Here is a 15,686-nt window from a genome sequence, read left to right on the forward strand (position 1 = left end):
TGTGGCTCCTGCGGCTCGTGCAGCTCCTGCTGCCCCCTCTGCCCCTGCAGCTCCTGCTGCCCCCTCTGCTCCTGCAGCTTCTGCAGCCCCTGCAGCTTCTGCTGCCCCCTCTGCCCCTGCAGCTTCTGGAGCCCCTCTGCCCCTGCTGCTCCTGCAGCTTTTGGAGCCCCCTCTGCCCCCTCTGCTCCTGCAGCCCCTGCGGCTCCTGCGGCTCCTGCAGCCCCTGCAGCCTCTGCTGTCCCTGCAGCTTCCACAGTCCCAGGATGTTTCACTTGGAAGGGAGGGGAAGCTTGGAACTGGCACCTCCCGCTGTCCCAGGCTGCTCCCAGCTGGGTTTGGACACTTCCAGGGATTTGTGGCTGCTCTGGGCAGGCGGTGCCAGCTGTGCCAGGGCCTGCCCCACCCTCACAGGGAGCAATTCCTGCCCGATATCCCACCCAAATCTCCCCTTTTCCGCTACAAAGCCGTTCCCTGGGTCCTGTCCCAGCTCTCCCAGAGCCCCTTCAGGCCCTGCAAGGGGCTCTGAGCTCTCCCTGGATCCTTCCCTTCTCCAGGGGAACATTCCCAGCTCTCCCTGGATCCTTCCCTTCTCCAGGGGAACATTCCCAGCTCTCCCAGCCCGGCTCCAGAGGGGCTCCAGGTCCCCCTGGTGCTGGGGGAGCGCTCTGATCCTGCCATGGCTCGTGTCCCACCGCCCCATCCCTCGGGTCAGCTGCATCCAGATTGGTGGATTGCACTTTTAGGGATGCAGAATTCCCTACAAGCCACTCATTTGGAGCCTGGCTGCAATTCCTGTGCCGTGCCTTAATGGGAAAGCAGCCTTCACCCTCCTCCTCCTCTCCATCACCATCAGAGCCTTCCCTGGGCAGGTGTCCCCGGGAATTTCCCTTTTTTGGGGATTTAGAGGGTGGATCTGTGATTCCAGGTGCAAACCAGCAGCGTTCAGGATTGTCCTGGCAGGATTTGGGATCTTTCCCGCGGGCAGGGCAGGTTCCCACAGCCTCTCTGAGCTCTTGGGCTCTGCTGGGGGATTTGGGGTGGGAAAAAACAAAGCAGTGAGACAAAATGTTGGTAACAGTGATCCAGTTCCATTCCTTTTCCTGCATGGATTGTCAGAGATTCCAGGGGAATGTTCACTCCTGGGTGTGGAGCTGGGCACCCAGGGCTGCAGGGACAGACAGACAGACAGACAGACAGACCTGCTGTGGGTTCAGGGCATTCCCAGCCGTGTTTGGCCAGAGAAATCACAGGAAGGACAAGAAGGGGCAGGGCTTGGATGGGAGGGAGGGATGGAGGGAGATTTTAAAGCTGGAGAGAGCCCAGAAAGGGTTTAAGGGTTTGAGTGAAGAGCAGGAGGAGGTTCTGGGTTTGTTTTTCTGGTTTGAGACTCGTGCTAACTTGCTTTATTTCCCTGTCTCTGTTTTGGCTGTGCCCTGCCCCGTGCCCCGGCATCTCCTGAAGAGCGAGACTCGAGTGCAGTAAGTCCCACTCCTTCCTTTTGCTCCCCCTTTCCTGCAGGTTTTTATTTACCCCTTAAAAACCCACCTGGTGGCTGGGAGGAGCTGCAGGGCTGCCTTTGGCACTGCTCTCCCTCAGCCATAAACCAGGCAGTAAAATCCCTCATCCTGCCTGGAGGATGTGCTGGGATGAGCGGAGTCACCTTCCCCGTGCTGCTGGCGGGCTGGGAATGTGATTTAAATGGCTCTGCCCGTGGCAGAAGTTCAGGAAATGCCATCTTTTGGGCTGAGTGAGCGGGGTCAGACCCTCCTCGGGGGCTCGGGGTCGTTCCCAGTCGCTCCCCTTTTGTCTGGGATGGGTATTGAGCAGGACTTGGAAGCTCAAGCTGTTCCCAAGCAGGGAAATCCCTGGATTTTGGAGAGCTCCTTGGGATGGGTTCCCTGGGAGCAGGGATGGAGAGGATGCTGAGGGTGGCAGGAGCTCATGGAAAACGGGACAGGGGCAGGAATTCCCGCATGGAAAGGGCTGTGGAACACGGGGAGGGGAGGCCTGGACGCCTCCCTGAGCTCCCCGTGGCGCAGTGGGACCGGCCTGGGATCCCGGAGCTCTCTCCCGAGCCCGGCCTTCCGTGTGAAAAGCTGCCAGGACAAAACCCGGCCGAGCTGCGGCTTTGGCAGCGATTTCCTGCCAGCTCCGAGCCCACAAACGGCCCTTTGGAGAGCGGGGAAGGGAAGTGCTCGGCCGGGGGGGAGAGGCAGAGGGGAATTGGGCATCATTAACCCGCTCCTCCGGCGGGCAGGGGGCCGCCGGAGCCGGGCAGCTTCCCAATCCATAAACTGCGAGCCGGGCTATTCCCCGTGGAGGTTTAATGTGTGCGATAATCAGCGTTAGTCATTCATATTTTCCCTCAGCCTTTGCCTGTGCAATAAAAAATATTTAGTTCCTTGGCGGCGGGCCAGGAGCGGGGCTGAATGGATCGATGCCTCTAAATGCCTGACATGATTCTCTGGGAGCTGCGAGGGTTTTCAGCATGACTGCCTGGGAAGAAAGAGCTCCGTGTTATCCAAAGCTGCTTAGTGGGGACCGAGGAGAAACATGAACTGCTTTGCTTCTCCCTTTCAGCCGGGGAAGAGAGGCGGGCAGGGCTGGGGAGCGGCGCTGGGGAGCGGGGAGAGACCCTGCTGCTGGCAGGGATGGAGGGAATGTGCGGGCTGGGATGCGGGATTGGTGCCAGGCGTCCTCCTCGCCGTGCTGCCGGTGTTTCCCGGGAATGCCGCGGCTCCCGGGCTTGGCTGCTCGGAGCCAGGGCAGAATTCCCCCGGTGCTGCTCATGTGGGATCTCCAGGAGGTTTTGGGGATGTCCTTCTGCTCCAGGGCTGGGATGAGGCTGTTGTTGGATGAGGCTCCCAGCTCTGCCAGGGGGGGAGAGCTGCTGGGCTCTGGAGCTTTCCTGGGAATGCCAGCACGGCCTGGGCTTGGCTGCTGGGAGCAGGGACAGAATTCCCGATGAGCCGTGCCAATCCTGGCCACGTGGGTTTTCTTCCCAGATGTTTTCATAAACAACCTCCTGCCAAAAACATTTTCCTGCAGCCAAGGCACTCAGGTGTCCATGGACATCCTGACGGCATTCCCAGCTCAGCTCAGGTGTCCATGGACATCCTGATGGCATTCCCAGCTCAGGTGTCCATGGGCATCCTCACAGCATTCCCAGCTCAGGTGTCCATGGACACCCTCACAGCATTCCCAGCTCAGGTGTCCATGGACATCCTCACAGCATTCCCAGCTCAGCTCAGGTGTCCATGGACATCCTGATGGCATTCCCAGCTCAGGTGTCCATGGGCATCCTCACAGCATTCCCAGCTCAGGTGTCCATGGACACCCTCACAGCATTCCCAGCTCAGGTGTCCATGGACATCCTCACAGCATTCCCAGCTCAGCTCAGGTGTCCATGGACATCCTGATGGCATTCCCAGCTCAGCTCAGGTGTCCATGGACATCCTGATGGCATTCCCAGCTCAGGTGTCCATGGGCATCCTCACAGCATTCCCAGCTCAGGTGTCCATGGACACCCTCACAGCATTCCCAGCTCAGGTGTCCATGGACATCCTCACAGCATTCCCAGCTCAGCTCAGGTGTCCATGGACATCCTGATGGCATTCCCAGCTCAGCTCAGGTGTCCATGGACATCCTGATGGCATTCCCAGCTCAGGTGTCCATGGGCATCCTCACAGCATTCCCAGCTCAGGTGTCCATGGACACCCTCACAGCATTCCCAGCTCAGGTGTCCATGGACATCCTCACAGCATTCCCAGCTCAGGTGTCCATGGGCATCCTCACAGCATTCCCAGCTCATCTCAGGTGTCCATGGATATTCTCACGGCATTCCCAGCTCAGGTGTCCATGGACACCCTCACAGCATTCCCAGCTCAGGTGTCCATGGACATCCTCACAGCATTCCCAGCTCAGGTGTCCATGGACACCCTCACAGCATTCCCAGCTCAGGTGTCCATGGACATCCTCACAGCATTCCCAGCTCAGGTGTCCATGGACACCCTCACAGCATTCCCAGCGAGGCTGATGCTGGATCAGCCCTGGATCCCACGGCAGGGGGGGCACTGGGGGGGGCTCATCCCGCAGCTCGTGGAGCTCCGTTTCCTCCTGCCCCCGCTCCAAAGCTTCTCCCACCTCCACAGAACAATTCCGTGTCCCCCTCGGAGAGCCTGCGGGCCAGCGAGAAGCACCGGAGCTCCACGGATTACAGCATCGACTCCAAGAAACGGAAAGCGGAGGAGAAGGACAGCATGAGCCGATATGTGAGTGACAGCCAGGGGACACCTGGGGACAGCGTCTGGGGACGGGGAGCGGGGCTCGGGTGACGTTCTCCAGGTGTGATGTGGGTGAGCTGGGGCTGGCATCTCTGGGGTTTTTATTTTATATTTGTATTATTGTTATATATTTATATTTCTAATATCTATATTTTTATATATTTTTATATTTTTTATATTTTTGTATATTTTTATATATTTTTATATATTTTTATATTTTTACGTATTTTTATATATTTTATATATTTTATTAGACTTTATTATATTTATATATTTTTATGTATTTTTATATTTTTATATATTTTATATGTTAAATATATTTTATATATTTATATTTTTAATATATTTATTAATTTTTATATATTTACTTAGATTTTATATTATTTGTATATTTAATATAGTCTTTTAATATGTATAATATGTATTCTTTTAATATATACATACTTTTAATAAGTATAATATAATTGATATATTATTTATATAGTTGAAGTATTTATATTATATATAGTATAATATATAAATATTTTACTGTATATAATATATATAAATACTATATTATATATAGTATAATGTAAATAATAATTATAAATATAATATAATAATATTATAAATAATAATATAAATTAATAATTATAATAAAGATCCCCAGATCTCCATTCCCGCCTTTTCCATGGAAAGCCTTTCCCAACTCTCCATTCCCATGTTTTCCATGGAAAGGCTTTCCTAGATCTCCATTCCCACGTTTTCCATGGAAAGGCTTCCCCAGATCTCCATTCCCTTTTCCATGGAAAGGCTTTCCCAGATCTCCATTCCCACATTTTCCATGGAAAGGCTTCTCCAGCTCTCCATTCCCATGTTTTCCATGGAAAGGCTTCCCCAGCTCTCCATTCCCGTGTTTTCCATGGAAAGGCTTTCCCAGCTCTCCCGTTTTGGGGGAGGTTTGGCTCCCCGGGGCGCTGATCCCCGCAGTTTGGGAGCTCTCTGCGGGCTGTGACACGCTTTGTGTTGCAGGACAGCGACGGTGACAAGAGCGATGACCTGGTGGTGGATGTCTCCAATGAGGTGAGGAGCGGCTCTGCCCCTGCCACGCTGTGGCTCGGGAATTTGGGAATTGATTCCTTCGGTGCTGGCCGGAGGGAGCCTTCCCTTCCCTTCCCTTCCCTTCCCTTCCCTTCCCTTCCCTTCCCTTCCCTTCCCTTCCCTTCCCTTCCCTTCCCTTCCCTTCCCTTCCCTTCCCTTCCCTTCCCTTCCCTTCCCTTCCCTTCCCTCAGAATTCCAAGGTTTTTCCCATCCCACAGGACCCTGCCACGCCCCGGGTGAGCCCGGCCCATTCCCCCCCGGAGAACGGCCTGGACAAGGCGCGCGGGCTGAAGAAGGGTGACGCTCCCAACAGCCCGGCCTCGGTGGCCTCCTCCAGCAGCACTCCCTCCTCCAAGACCAAGGACCTGGGCCACGTACGTCCCTCCCGCGGGGTCCCCGCCGCACCGCCCATGGATCCCGGCAGCTGCAGCTCATCCCTCCTTTTCCATCCCTTCTCCCCCCAGAACGACAAATCCTCCACGCCCGGCCTCAAGTCCAACACTCCGACGCCCAGGAACGACGCTCCCACCCCGGGCACCAGCAGCACCCCGGGGCTGCGGCCCATGCCCGGCAAACCCAGCGGCATGGACCCCCTGGGTGGGTACCGGGGTCACCCCAGCCCTGGGGGATTGTCCTCCTGGGGGTGAGGTTTATGGGGACCCCATCCAGCTGGTGGGGTGAGGAGGGAGGTGCAGTCAGCGGGGTTGGGATGAGGGAACACGGCCTCAAGCTGTGCCAGAGGAAGTTCAGGTTGGACATCAGCGGGAATTTCTTCATGGAAAGGGAGGTTGGGATGGGCTGCCCAGGGAGAGGTGGTGGAGACGCCATCCCTGGAGATGGAACGCTTGGATGTGGCACTCGGGGCTCTAGGCTGGGAGGAAGGCGGTGTTGGGCCTGGGGTTGGATGCCACGGTGTTGGGTTTTTCCATGGCTGGGTTCTGCTTCCCTCCCTGCCTGTGTCCCCATCCCTGTCCCATCCCTGTCCCCATCCCTGTCCCGGCCCTGACTGCATCCTAATCCCAGTCCCATCCCTGACCGTGTCCCATCCCTGTCCCATCCCTGTCCCATCCCAGTCCCATCCCTGACTGTGTCCCCATCCCAGTCCCATCCCTGCCCATGTCCCATCCCTGTCCCCATCCCTGACCGTGTCCCATCCCTGTCCCCATCCCTGTCCCAGTCCCATCCCTGTCCCCATCCCAGTCCCATCCCTGACCGTGTCCCATCCCTGTCCCATCCCAGTCCCATCCCTGACTGTGTCCCCATCCCAGTCCCATCCCAGTCCCATCCCTGCCCATGTCCCATCCCTATCCCTGACCGTGTCCCCGTCCCTGTCCCATCCCTGTCCCCATCCCTGTCCCATCCCAGTCCCATCCCTGCCCATGTCCCATCCCTGCCCATGTCCCATCCCAGTCCCATCCCTGTCCCCATCCCAGTCCCATCCCAGTCCCATCCCAGTCCCATCCCAGTCCCCCTCCCTGACCGTGTCCCGCTCTCGGCAGCCTCGGCCCTGCGGACGCCCATCTCCATCGCGGGCTCCTACGCGGCGCCCTTTGCCATGATGGGGCACCACGAGATGAACGGGTCGCTGACGAGCCCCGGCGCCTACGCGGGGCTGCACAACCTCCCGCCGCAGATGAGCGCGGCCGCCGCCGCCGCCGCCGCCTACGGCCGGTCGCCAATGGTGAGCTTTGGAGCTGTACGTAGCACTTTTAGCTCCTTTCTCGCTGGGGGGAGGGCCTGGGGGGCGCGCGGGGGGCCGGGATGTCTGGGGCTCCTGCTCCCTACAGCCAGCTGTGCTTTGGGTTGGAGGGGTGGGGATGGGGGTGATTCCTGGTGGGGGTGACGTGCACGTGCCACGGGATTGGGGTTTCTCCTTCCATTCCCATTCCTCAGCCCCTTATCCCATTCCTCATCCCCTTATCCCATTCCTCAGCCCCATATCCCATTCCTCAGCCCCATATCCCATTCCTCAGCCCCGTATCCCATTCTTCAGCCCCATATCCCATTCCCCAGCCCCATATCCCATTCCTCAACCCCTTATCCCATTCCTCGGCCCCATAACCCATTCCTCAGCCCCATTTCCCAATCCTCAGCCCCGTATCCCATTCCTCAGCCCCATATCCCATTCCTCAACCCCTTATCCCATTCCTCGGCCCCATATCCCATTCCTCAGCCCCATTTCCCATTCCTCAGCCCCATATCCCATTCCTCAGCCCCATATCCCATTCCCCAGCCCCATTTCCCAATCCTCAGCCCCATTTCCCAATCCTCAGCCCCATTTCCCAATCCTCAGCCCCGTATCCCATTCTTCAGCCCCATATCCCTTTCCTCAACCCCTTATCCCATTCCTCGGCCCCATATCCCATTCCTCAGCCCCATATCCCATTCCTCAGCCCCATTTCCCAATCCTCAGCCCCATATCCCATTCCTCAGCCCCATATCCCAATCCTCAGCCCCATTTCCCAATCCTCAGCCCCGTATCCCATTCCTCAGCCCCATATCCCATTCCTCAGCCCCATATCCCATTCCTCAGCCCCATATCCCAATCCTCAGCCCCGTATCCCATTCCTCAGCCCCGTATCCCATTCCTCAGCCCCGTATCCCATTCCTCAGCCCCATATCCCATTCCTCAGCCCCGAACTCTGGGGGTTTCTGCCCTCACGGTGCAGGGCACAGCGTGGCTGATCCCATCCCTGGGGCCTTGGGATGGAGACAGGGACAGGGAGCACGTCCCACCTGCTTCTGGCAGACCCCAAACCTTTGGCAGGTTCCCATTCCTGCCGGGGGACACCGATGATCTCTGAGCAGCAGGGGCGGGGCGGGGGCTGCCCGATGTCCCCGGGGGTGATGTGTGGGGAGCTGGGGGTGTTCCTGGGGAACACTGATGATCTCTGAGCAGCAGGGGTGCCCGGTGTCCCCGGGGGTGATGTGTGGGGAGCTGGGGGCGTTCCTGGGGGACACCGATGATCTCTGAGCAGCAGGGGTGCCTGGTGTCCCTGGGGGTGATGTGTGGGTTGCTGGGGGCGTTCCTGGGGAACACCGATGATCTCTGAGCAGCAGGGGTGCCCGGTGTCCCTGGGAGTGATGTGTGGGGAGCTGGGGGCGTTCCTTGCCCGTGCCCGGCCTCACCGTGTCCACGCGTCTCTTGGCAGGTCGGCTTCGACCCACACCCCCCCATGCGAGCCCCGGGCCTGCCCTCCAGCCTGGCCTCCATCCCCGGAGGGAAACCGTAAGCCCCGCTTGGATTTCTGTGGGATCGGGGGGCACGAGCTGCCGGGAGGGAGACGAGGGTGGGGGGCTTCACCCGGGGCCGGCGTCGCGGACGGGACGTGACAGCCCCAGGAGCCGCGTCCCTGGAGCTGAGGCGCCTCTCCCACCCCGGCAGGGCCTACTCGTTCCACGTGAGCGCGGACGGGCAGATGCAGCCGGTGCCGTTCCCGCACGACGCGCTGGCGGGGCCCGGCATCCCGCGGCACGCGCGGCAGATCAACACGCTGAGCCACGGCGAGGTGGTGTGCGCCGTCACCATCAGCAACCCCACCCGCCACGTCTACACCGGCGGCAAGGGCTGCGTCAAGATCTGGGACATCAGCCAGCCCGGCAGCAAGAGCCCCATCTCCCAGCTGGACTGCCTGGTGAGGGCTGCCTCCCCTCCCTGCCTTCTGACATCGTCCATCAACTTCTCCCCAGCAGCATCTCTGCCCCACGTCGCCCTCTGTGTTCCCTCTTTGCCCTCCCTTTCCTCTTCCCCCCTTAACAACCTCTTGCTCTTCACCGTTCCCAACTCTGCCGTCCATTACTGCCTTTTTCCTCTTCTTGTTAGCTCTTTTCTCCCTTTTAAATGTCCCTTTCCCTCTTTCCCCATCAACATCCCCTTTCCCCATCAACGTCTTCTTTCCCCATCAATGTCCTTCTTCTTCTTCTTCCCATCAACATCCCTTTTCCTCTTTCCCCATCAACGTCCCTTTTCCTCTTTCTCCATCAACATCCCTTTTCCTCTTTTCTCACCCTGTTGCCCTCTTCTCCCCTTAAATGTCCCTTTTCCTCTTTCCCCATCAACATCCTTCTTTTTCTTGTCCCCATCAACATCCCTTTTCCTATTTTCTCCCCATCAACGTCCCTTTTCCTCTTTCCCCATCAACATCCTTCTTCCTCTTCTCCCCATCAACGTCCCTCTTCCTCTTTTCTCACCCTGTTGCCCTTTCCCCATCAACATCCCTTTCCCTTTTTTCCCCATCCAAATCCCTTTTCCTCTTCCCTCTCCCCACCCCTTTTCCTCTGCCCCCTCCACCCCCTTTCCCTTTCCCCACTGCCTCCCCGTCCCCATCCCGTCCGGGCTCTGGCCCCTGAGTGTCCCTTGTCTCCCCAGAACAGGGATAACTACATCCGCTCCTGCAAGCTGCTGCCGGACGGCCGCACGCTGATCGTGGGGGGCGAGGCCAGCACTTTGACCATCTGGGACCTGGCGTCGCCCACGCCGCGCATCAAGGCCGAGCTGACGTCGTCGGCGCCCGCCTGCTACGCGCTGGCCATCAGCCCCGACGCCAAGGTGTGCTTCTCGTGCTGCAGCGACGGCAACATCGCCGTCTGGGACCTGCACAACCAGACCCTCGTCAGGTGAGCCCCCAGCCGGGCCCCGCCGCGGGTGGGGCGGCAGGACCTTGGGGATCGGGGGTGGCACGGAGCTTAAAGGGTGTTTGTACCCTGTCACGTTCCTGTTTGGCTTCTCCTGTTGGTGTTCCTTTTCTTCTTCCTCCACAGCGTCCCTTTTACTCTTCCTTTTGTCAATGTCTCCTTTCCTCTTCCTTCCCTCAATGTCTCTTTTTCTCTTCCCTCCCCCAATGTCTTTTTTCCTCTTTCCCCACCCTGTTGCCATCTCTTTCTTCTTCTCCCATTATGGTCCCATTTCCTCTTCACCCATCATGGTCCCATTTCCTCTTCTCCCATCAAGGTCCCATTTCCTCTTCTCCCATCATGCTCCCATTTCCTTTTCTCCCATCAAGGTCCCATTTCCTTTTCTCCCATCATGGTCCCATTTCCTTTTCTCCCATCATGGTCCCATTTCCTCTTTTCCTTGGGCAGAATCACCTCCCACCATCCCAGGATGCTCCAAGCCCTCTCCAACCTTTCCTTAAACATTCCAGGGATGGGGAATGCACCATCCTCTCTGGGGGGTGCCAGGAGCACCCTCTGGTGCTGCTGCACCATCTCCTGGTGCTCATCCCCAAACCAGCCCGGTCCTTGGCCAGGACGCTCCCGGATGGATTTCCAGGGACGTTTGCTGTGGGTGAGCCACACAAACGGAGCCTGAGCCCCTTTTTCCAGCGCTCCCCTTGCGGAATTCCATCCTTTTTTCCCGCTCCCAAGGCAATTCCAAGGCCACACGGACGGGGCCAGCTGCATAGACATCTCCCACGACGGTACGAAGCTGTGGACGGGGGGCCTGGACAACACGGTGCGATCCTGGGACCTGCGGGAAGGGCGGCAGCTGCAGCAGCACGACTTCACCTCCCAGGTACGGCACAGGGATTCATCCTGTGGGAAACACGGAGTCTGCTGCGGGACCAGCCTTTTCCTGCTGGGAAAAGCCCTGTGAGCTCCGAGCGTGGCTGTTCCTGCTGGTTTCAGTGTGGGGTTCCCTGGATCTCGTCCTCCTTTTCCGTCCTTGCAGGAGGAGGCAGCTCTTCCTTCCCATGGGATGGCTGTGGATGTAGCGGGGTTCTCTGGGTGCCCCTGGGTGGGATGGGAGCAGGGATCAGCGATCAGGATCCTGCCTCCTCCAGCAGAACTTTCCAGAACCCCGATCCCAAGGGGGACCTCACAACCTCCAATACCCATGGAGGGGATGGAGCCACCCAAACCCATGGATCTGCCTCTCCAAACCCTCTCCAAACTGCAGCTCCAGCGGTGCCACAGATCCCAGAACCGCTGGGCTGGGGGGCTCCTGGAGGATCTCTCATCCCAACCTTCGGCGGTGGGGCTGGGAATTGCCGCTGATCTCCCCGTCTCCCGCTTCCCGCAGATCTTCTCTCTGGGATACTGCCCCACGGGCGAGTGGCTGGCGGTGGGCATGGAGAGCAGCAACGTGGAGGTGCTGCACCACACCAAACCCGACAAGTACCAGCTGCACCTGCACGAGAGCTGCGTCCTCTCCCTCAAATTCGCCTACTGCGGTGAGCCGCTCCCCCCCGGGATCCTGGGATCATCCTGGGATCTTGGGATCGTGGGATCGTGGCATGGCTTGGGCTGGGAGAGACCTTGAGGCCCCCCAGGATCGCTCGTGGAACCATGGAATATTTGGGGTTGGAAGGAACCTTGAGCTGGGAGAGCTCCCGCTATCCCTGGGTGCTCCAAGCCCTGTCCGAGCTGGGTGTGGATGATTCCAGGGATGGGAAACAGGGATGTCCATGAGCCGTGGGAAGGGACGGTGCTCAGCGCAGCAGTGGGGCTGAGCAGGGATGTTCCCATGGGATCCATCCCATGGATGCTGCACTTGGGGTGTCTGTCCCCATAAATCCATCCTGGCTGTGGCTGTGGTTATTCCCATAAATCCATCCTGGCTGTGGCTGTGGTTATTCCCATAAATCCATCCTGGCTGTGGCTGTGGTTATTCCCATAAATCCATCCTGGCTGTGGTTTATCCCATAACCCCACCCTGGTTTAGGCAAGGTTTATCCCATAACCCCACCCTGGTTTAGGCAGGGTTTATCCCATAACCCCATCCTGGTTTTGGTGGGGTTTATCCCATAAATCCATCCTGACTGTGGCTGTGGTTTATCCCATAACCCCATCCTGGTTTAGGTGGGGTTTATCCCATAACCCCACCCTGGTTTAGGCAGGGTTTATCCCATAACCCCACCCTGGTTTAGGCGGGGTTTATCCCATAACCCCATCCTGGTTTAGGCAGGGATTATCCCACAATCCCATCCTGGTTTAGGCAGGGATTATCCCACAATCCCACCCTGGTTTTGGTGGGGTTTATCCCATAACCCCACCCTGCTTTAGGCGGGGTTTATCCCACAGTCCCATCCCAGCTGTGGCTGCAAACAGCCACGAGGCCCCGCGGGATTTGGGAAGCAGCACTCGGATTGTCCCGGCAGAGCGGGGCTGGGCAGGACCCTCCAGGGAATCTCCAGCTTTTCCCATTTCTCCCAAATCTCTGGGGTCGGACGAGCCCGAGGGGCCGGGGAAGGGTCGGGGAGGTGGCGCCGGCAGCGTTCGGCTGCTGATCCCGAATTCCCGATGCAGGGAAGTGGTTTGTGAGCACCGGGAAGGACAACCTGCTCAACGCCTGGAGGACGCCCTACGGAGCCAGCATCTTCCAGGTGGGACAGCCGGCAGGGCCGGGGGCTCCTCCCACATTCCCATTCCGGAGCATCCTGGAGAGAGGGGAGATCCTTCGGGGTGGCCGGATTGGTGTCGGGGGGTGGGATCGGGTGGTGCCGCCGGCATGGATGCTGCTGGGGAGATCCTGGAATTCCAACCTGAGGGATCCTCTCCCAGCCTGATGGATCCTCTCTCAATCGGGTGGATCCTCTCCCAATCCATTGGATCCTTTCCCAATCCAGTGGATTCTCTCCCAGTTCAACGGATCCTCTCCCATCCTGACGGATCCTCTTGCAATCCATTGGATCCTCTCCCATTCCAATGGATCCTCTCCCAATCCATTGGATCCTCTCCCATTCCAATGGATCCTCTCCCATCCCAAAGGATCCTCTCCCATCCTGACGGATCCTCTCCCATCCTGACGGATCCTCTCCCATCCCAAAGGATCCTCTCCCATCCTGACGGATCCTCTCCCATCCTGACGGATCCTCTCCCATCCTGACGGATCCTTTCCCATCCTGACGGATCCTCTCCCAATCCACTGGATCCTCTCCCTTCCTGATGGATCCTCTCCCAATCCAGTGGATCCTCTCCCATCCTGACGGATCCTCTCCCATCCTGACGGATTCTCTCCCATCCCAAAGGATCCTCTCCCATCCTGACGGATCCTCTCCCATCCCAAAGGATCCTCTCCCATCCCAAAGGATCCTCTCCCAATCCCAAAGGATCCTCTCCCATCCTGACGGATCCTCTCCCATCCTGACGGATCCTCTCCCATCCTGACGGATCCTCTCCCAATCCAATGGATCCTCTCCCATCCCAAAGGATCCTCTCCCAATCCACTGGATCCTCTCCCATCCTGACGGATCCTTTCCCCTCCCGCTTTTCCCAGTCCAAGGAATCCTCGTCCGTGCTGAGCTGCGACATCTCCGCGGATGACAAATACATCGTCACGGGCTCTGGGGACAAGAAGGCCACGGTCTACGAGGTCATCTACTGAGCCTGGGAATTCCAGCCCTCGGGAACGCTCCGGGAACGCTCCGGGAACGCCCAGGGGAGGCCCCGGGCCCGGCCCAGCTCCGCCCGGCACCCGCCACACCCGGATTTATTTGGAGATCTGCAGCAGCTCTGGCACACATGGAAGCCCTAAAAGGATTTTTATTTGGTTTTAAGGTTTTTTGGGGGTTCCTTTTGATTTTTTTTTTTGTTGTTGTTTTCCGGTTCTTTCCGTCTGGCTTTGGTGGCACTATAAAGGACTCCTTTTTTATTGGGACATTTATTTTTTTTTTGTTTTTTTGTTTTTTTGTGCATCCCGCATAAGACTTGTGAAAAATGTAAATACTGGACTAGGAAATAGCGTGGGAAGGGGGGAACCCTCCCAGTACACTTAGTTGTGTATTTTTGTCTGCTGTAATTGTATCCCACTGATGGTTTTTGGTGGTGGCAATTTTATTCTGGGGGTTTTTTTGGTTGGTTTTATTTTTATTTTTTTGGGGTTTTTTTTTTTCCCTTCCCCCTCCCTCCGGAAGCGTCCACGGGGACTTTGCCATCCTGAGCAGAGATGTCCAGTGGTGAAAAGTTGTTCCTCCTGTCGTGCGTCGTGTGTTAGTGATGGTGGGGAATCGCTGGGATCCTCGGCTACTGACGGGACATCGACACAACCACCTTGGGGTTTGTTTTTTATAGATGGATTTATGGATTTATCCTCAATTTTTTTTTTGTTTTTTTGGGGGGGTTTTTTTGGGTTTTATTTTTTTCTTTTTTTTGTTTTTTTTTTGTTTTTTTTTTTTCCCGTGCTTGGATGTTTGAAGAAAAGGGGAAGCCCACGCAAGCCCTTCTTGGTCTTCGGACAGAAGCAAATGAGGAGTGATTTCAAAGAAAGCTTAGAAAATTCAGCTCAGGGAGCCACGAAAGATAATAGCAAACTTATGTGTTTTGTATTCAAATGAAAGTAAAGAATTAGAATTGATAACCTTGGAGAAAAAAAAAAAAAAAAAAAAGAAAAAAAAAGACAAAAAAAAGAAAAAAATTACAAGTTTTTTTTTTTAAAAAAAAAGAACAGAAAAAGTTTACTAACAAGTAGGGTTTGTGTGTGGTGGGGGGGCTGCTTGTGGTCCTTGTGGGCTTTATGGTCTTGTGTCTTCTGGTTTTATGGAGCAACTCCCTCCCCCCACAGGCCTTTTGTACTAAAGGGTTCCAAAAAGGACAAAAAAAAAAAAAAAACAAAACCCAAAAAAAAGACAAAAAAACAAAACAAAACAAAAAAGACCTAAGGGGAAAATAAAAGTATTTGTGTAGCAGAAGTGCTCGCCTGTATCGTAGCACACGGCAGAGGATTTTTATACCGCATTTTTAAGGATTATTTTTGGCGAGTTGGATCTGGTCCCAAGGAGGAAATGGCAAATGTTCAGGGTTGAGTGAGGGGAGAAGGGTTTGGAGAAGAGGAGGGAGAGGTGGGAGCTGGAATTGCAGCCCTCCCTGGAATTCCATCCCATCCCTCTGCAGGATCCATCCCGTCCTATCCCATTGAGGGATCCGTCCCATCCTGAGGGATCCATCCCATTCTCCTGAGGGAACCATTCTGTCCCTTTGTGGGATCCATCCCATCCCATTGAGGGATCCATCCCGTCCCTCTGTGGGATCCATCCCATCCCAATGAGGGCTCCATCCTATCCCAATGAGGGATCCATCTCTCTGCAGGATCCATCCCATCCCAAGGGATCCATCCCAAGGGTTCCATCCCATCCTCCTGAGGGATCCATCCCGGCCCTCTATGGGCTCCATCCCATCCCTCTACAGGATCCATCCCATCCCATCCTGAGGGATCCATCCCCTCCCTCTGTGGGATCCATCCCATCCCAATGAGGGATCAATCCATCCCTCTGCAGGATCCATCCCATCCTAAGGTGTCCATCCCCTCCCAAGGGATCCATCCCATCCCAAGGGATCCATCCCCTCCCTCTGTGGGATCCATCCCATCCTTCTGAGGGATCCATC

At 56.5% G+C, this 15,686-nt stretch overlaps 1 protein-coding gene across 11 annotated transcripts in view; it reads left to right on the forward strand.

The window, feature by feature from the left end:
• Positions 1–14,661, forward strand: part of TLE3 (TLE family member 3, transcriptional corepressor) — a 34,874-nt gene extending 20,213 nt beyond the window's left edge. For 5 of the 11 annotated variants that reach the window (XM_058846580.1, XM_058846582.1, XM_058846584.1 and 2 more), the window contains exons 9-20: positions 1,462–1,478; positions 4,152–4,271; positions 5,295–5,345; positions 5,582–5,960; positions 6,863–7,044; positions 8,516–8,592; positions 8,749–8,998; positions 9,733–9,980; positions 10,731–10,878; positions 11,386–11,536; positions 12,612–12,688; positions 13,582–14,661. In XM_058846580.1, coding sequence (XP_058702563.1) covers positions 1,462–1,478; positions 4,152–4,271; positions 5,295–5,345; positions 5,582–5,960; positions 6,863–7,044; positions 8,516–8,592; positions 8,749–8,998; positions 9,733–9,980; positions 10,731–10,878; positions 11,386–11,536; positions 12,612–12,688; positions 13,582–13,689 — 1,808 coding nt within the window. In that variant the 3' untranslated portion in view covers positions 13,690–14,661. Of the gene's footprint in view, positions 1–1,461; positions 1,479–4,151; positions 4,272–5,294; positions 5,346–5,581; positions 5,961–6,862; positions 7,060–8,515; positions 8,593–8,748; positions 8,999–9,732; positions 9,981–10,730; positions 10,879–11,385; positions 11,537–12,611; positions 12,689–13,581 lie in introns of all 11 variants that reach the window. The other 6 variants (XM_058846585.1, XM_058846587.1, XM_058846588.1 and 3 more) reach the window with 2 other exon arrangements.
• Positions 14,662–15,686: the final 1,025 nt, after the last annotated feature.

This window comes from Poecile atricapillus, chromosome 11 (genome assembly GCF_030490865.1).
Source record: "Poecile atricapillus isolate bPoeAtr1 chromosome 11, bPoeAtr1.hap1, whole genome shotgun sequence".
In the NCBI taxonomy this organism is placed as follows: Eukaryota; Metazoa; Chordata; class Aves; order Passeriformes; family Paridae; genus Poecile; species Poecile atricapillus.